The sequence below is a fragment of the Pecten maximus genome, chromosome 13, assembly GCF_902652985.1.
Source record: "Pecten maximus chromosome 13, xPecMax1.1, whole genome shotgun sequence".
Taxonomy (NCBI): Eukaryota; Metazoa; Mollusca; class Bivalvia; order Pectinida; family Pectinidae; genus Pecten; species Pecten maximus.
The window spans coordinates 5025259-5030135 of record NC_047027.1 but is presented as its reverse complement, the minus strand read 5'-3'; the positions used below and the strand labels follow the sequence as shown (position 1 = coordinate 5030135).

Sequence of the window (4877 nt, the reverse complement as noted above, 5' to 3'; positions counted from 1 at the left end):
TTGTCTGATGTCCATTCCTTAAGTCATATGGAGAATGATATAGAAAGGCTTGCTTTGTCTGATGTCCATTCCTTAAGTCATATGGAGAATGATGGAGAAGGCTTGCTTTGTCTGATGTCCATTCCTTAAGTCATATGGAGAATGATGGAGAAGGCTTGCTTTGTCTGATGTCCATTCCTTAAGTCATATGGAGAATGATGGAGAAGGCTTGCTTTGTCTGATGTCCATTCCTTAAGTCATATGGAGAATGATGGAGAAGGCTTGCTTTGTCTGATGTCCATTCCTTAAGTTATATGGAGAATGATGGAGAAGGCTTGCTTTGTCTGATGTCCATTCCTTAAGTCATATGGAGAATGATGGAGAAGGCTTGCTTTGTCTGATGTCCATTCCTTAAGTCATATGGAGAATGATGGAGAAGGCTTGCTTTGTCTGATGTCCATTCCTTAAGTTATATGGAGAATGATGGAGAAGGCTTGTTTTGTCTGATGTCCATTCCTTAAGTCATATGGAGAATGATGGAGAAGGCTTGCTTTGTCTGATGTCCATTCCTTAAGTTATATGGAGAATGATGGAGAAGGCTTGTTTTGTCTGATGTCCATTCCTTAAGTCATATGGAGAATGATGGAGAAGGCTTGCTTTGTCTGATGTCCATTCCTTTTGCAAGGACCAAGGTGAGCTTATGCCATACCGTGGCATCCGTCGTCCGTCGTCCGTCCGTCTGTCCGTCCGTCCGTCAACAATTGACTTCTTCTTCATAACCGCTGATCAGAATTTGATCAAATTTGGTCAGAAGCATCCCTATGGGAAGGGGACTAAAAATTGTACAAATGATGTGGCTGGCCCCCCAGGGGCCTGAGGGGCGGGGGTCAAAAGGGGTCAATTTTGCTATATTGATATAAACGACTTCTTCTCTGAAACCGAGCAATGGATATCGCTCATATTTGCCTGGTAGCATCACTATGGGGTGAGGATTCAAAATTGTACAAATGATTGGGGCTGGCCCCCCAGGGGCCTGAGGGGCGGGGCCAAAAGGGGTCAATTGGTCTATATTGATATAAACAACTTCTTTTCTGAAACCGAGCAATGGATATTGCACATATTTGCCTGGTAGCATCACTATGGGGTGAGGATTCAAAATTGTACAAATGATTGGGCTGGCCCCCCCAGGGGCCTGAGGGGCGGGGCCAAATGTGGTCAATTTAGCTATATTGATATAAACAACTTCTTCTCTGAAACCGAGCAATGGATATCGCTCATATTTGCCTGGTAGCATCACTATGGGGTGGGGATTCAAAATTGTACAAATGATGGAACTGACCCCCCAGGGGCCTGAGGGGCGGGGCCAAATGTGGTCAATCAGGCTATATTCATATAATTGACTTCTTCTCTGGAACCAAACAATGGATATCTCTCAAATTTTACTGGTAGCATCACCTTGGGGTAGGAATTTGAAATTGTACAAATGACGGGGCCAACCCCAAGGGGCCTGAGAGGTGGGGCCAAAATTGGTCAATTTGTTTAAACAACTTCTTCTCTGAAACTAAGCAATGTATATTACTCACATTTGTATGGTAGCATGGCTATGGGTTGGGGATTCAAAATTGTACAAATGTTGGGGTTGACCCAGGCCACCAGGGGGCTGAGGGGTGGGGCCAAAAGGGGGCCAATTCGGCTAAATTGATTTAAACAAATTATTCTCTGAAACTTAGCAATGGTTTTACTGGCAGCATCCTATAGGGGTAGGGATTCAAAATTGTATAAAGGAAGGAGCTGACACCTCCCCCCCCCCCCCAAGGGCAGAGGGCAGGGTCAAAAGGGGTCAATTAGTCTAAACAAGATCTTCTCTGAAACTAAGCAATGGATATCACTCACATTTGTGTGGTAGCATCCCTATGGGGTCGCGCCAAAAGTCAATTTCATTTCATGGATTAATGCACTTTTTGGCATTTTTAGTATAAAATAAAACCAATGTTCATGTACCCATATAAAATGCTTATGATATATATTGACATAGCAATACCAGCGACAAATATACTGAAGCAACATTCTTGTTTCATATTTCATGAAACCAGGTGAGCGATATAGGCCCTCTGGGCCTCTTGTATTCCCTCCTGAGCCCAGAGAACTACCTAGCTCTCAACTGAATTGATCTATTCCTCCCTCCTGAGTCCCCAGGATCTATGACTCTCTCCTGAGTCCCTGGGAGATATATGACTCCCTCCTGAGTCCCTGGGAGATCTATGACTCTCTCCTGAGTCCCCGGGAGATCTATGACTCTCTCCTGAGTCCCCGGGAGATCTATGACTCTCTCCTGAGTCCCTGGGAGATATATGACTCCCTCCTGAGTTTCTCGGAGATCTATGACTCTCTCCTGAGTCCCCGGGAGATCTATGACTCCCTCCTGAGTCCCTTGGAGATCTATGATCTCTCCTGAGACCCTGGGAGATCTATGACTCCCTCCTGAGTCCCTGGGAGATCTATGACTCCCTCCTGAGTCCCTTGGAGATCTATGACTCCCTCCTGAGTCCCCGGAGATCTATGACTACCTCCTGAGTCCCCGGGTGATCTATTACTCCCTCCTGAGTCCCTGAGAGATCTATGACACCCTACTGAGTCCCCAGGAGATGTATGACTCCCTCCTGAGTCCCTTAGAGATCTATGACTTCCTCCTGAGTCCCTGGGAGATCTATGATCTCTCCTGAGACCCTGGGAGATCTATGACTCTCTCCTGAGTCCCTGGGAGATGTATGACTCCCTCCTGAGTCCCTGGGAGATCTATGATCTCTCCTGAGTCCCTGGGAGATCTATGATCTCTCCTGAGACCCTGGGAGATGTATGACTCCCTCCTAAGTCTCTGGGAGATGTATGACTCCCTCCTGAGTCTCTGGGAGATCTATGACTCCCTCCTGAGACCCTGGGAGATCTATGACTCCCTCCTGAGACCCTGGGAGATCTATGACTCCCTCCTGAGTCCCTGGGAGATCTATGATCTCTCCTGAGACCCTGGGAGATCTATGACTCCCTCCAGAGTCCCTGGGAGATCTATGACTCCCTCCTGAGTCCCTGGGAGATCTATGACTCCCTCCCGAGTCCCTGGGAGATCTATGACTCCCTCCCGAGTCCCCGGAAGATCTATGACTCCCTCCTGAGTCCCTGGGAGATCTATGACTCTCTCCTGAGTCCCCGGGAGATCTATGACTCCCTCCTGAGTCCCTGGGAGATCTATGACTCCCTCCTGAGTCTGGGGGGGATCTATGACTCCCTCCTGAGTCCCTGGGAGATCTATGACTCCCTCCTGAGTCTCTGGGAGATGTATGACTCCCTCCTGAGTCTCTGGGAGATGTATGACTCCCTCCTGAGTCCCTGGGAGATGTATGACTCCCTCCTGAGTCCCTGGGAGATGTATGACTCCCTCCTGAGTCCCTGGGAGATGTATGACTCCCTCCTGAGTCCCTGGGAGATGTATGACTCCCTCCTGAGTCCCTGGGAGATGTATGACTCCCTCCTGAGTCCCTGGGAGATGTATGACTCCCTCCTGAGTCCCTGGGAGATCTATGACTCCCTCCTGAGTCCCTGGGAGATCTATGACTCTCTCCTGAGTCCCTGGGAGATCTATGACTCCCTCCTGAGTCCCCAGTAGATCCATGATCTCCCCTGAGTCCCCTGTGAGGACTACTAGCTCTCACCTGAATTGATCCACAATGTTTTGTTTCACTTGATCACACACATTAGGTACATCATACTGTCACTTAGAACTGATGTAGATAATTCTCCTACAATAAACAGGGATTAACTCATTGTTATCTCACTAATTCAGCATCCAGAAAAATATTCTGTCTCCCCTCTTTATTCATCTTTAAACAATATTTCATTAATACTGACTGATCTACTGTTGCTTATAGGGGAGACAGGTTTTGTTTATGATTTATAATTCATAATTGGGTGTTTCAAGATTTGTCAGTTTAATCTGTACGTTTTGTTTGAGTTTCTGTGAAAAGCCGATGTTGTATCATACTACTGCTCAGACATAAAACATCATCAATCTGACAATGATATAATTACATTTGGAATTAGGTAGATTATCAAAGAAGAAATTAAAAAAGACCTTTAAAACTTTAAATGTTTTAACATTTTTGGTTTCACTCTGTTAAGCTGACTGTGTACATGAATAAACATCACATTGCTCAAGGTCTTTTGTTTTGTAAATACTGTCAGCTTAATAAATCTTCAAATTAATATGTTTTAGATATTTGTGAGCTTACAATTTTGTTTTGTGTCTTTTTTATAAGCAGTTCATTTGGATCTCTGTAAATTTAAATTAAACAATGAATTTGAAACATTTTAGAAAATTGAAATCTTTCCAGGCTTTCTTTAAGATGATTATGTGATAATCTTGTTAAGCAGACCATGCATGACACACGTGTGCCCAGGTGGCTACTGAGGAGGTGGGGACATCAAAGGTGTCCAAGGTAGATTTAATATTGATGAATTAATGGCTCAGGAGAGTAAACATTGACAGCATGAAAGTGTAATGTGTACAGGGAGTCAGTTTATAGGGATCAGCTACCTAGAGTCGTACAGGTGTGAATTGGAGGATACATTTATACAGGTACGACAGTCTTATAGGTATCAGGTGTGAATTGGAGGATACATTTGTACAGGTACGACAGACTTATAGGTATCAGGTATACAGGTACGACAGTCTTATAGGTATCAGGTGTGAATTGGAGGATACATTTATACAGGTACGACAGACTTATAGGTATCAGGTATACAGGTACGACAGTCTTATAGGTATCAGGTGTGAATCGGAGGATACATTTATACAGGTACGACAGTCTTATAGGTATCAGGTGTGAATTGGAGGATACATTTAT

The 4877-nt window shown here is 44.9% G+C and overlaps 1 protein-coding gene across 1 annotated transcript; it reads right to left on the bottom strand.

Annotated features, from left to right (window-relative positions):
- Window positions 1-2983: 2983 nt before the first annotated feature.
- Window positions 2984-3646, bottom strand: LOC117340373 (involucrin-like). Its single transcript, XM_033902135.1, has one exon. It carries the CDS (start codon window positions 3644-3646, stop codon window positions 2984-2986), a length of 663 nt encoding a protein of 220 aa, XP_033758026.1.
- Between the last annotated feature and the right edge of the window lie 1231 nt (window positions 3647-4877).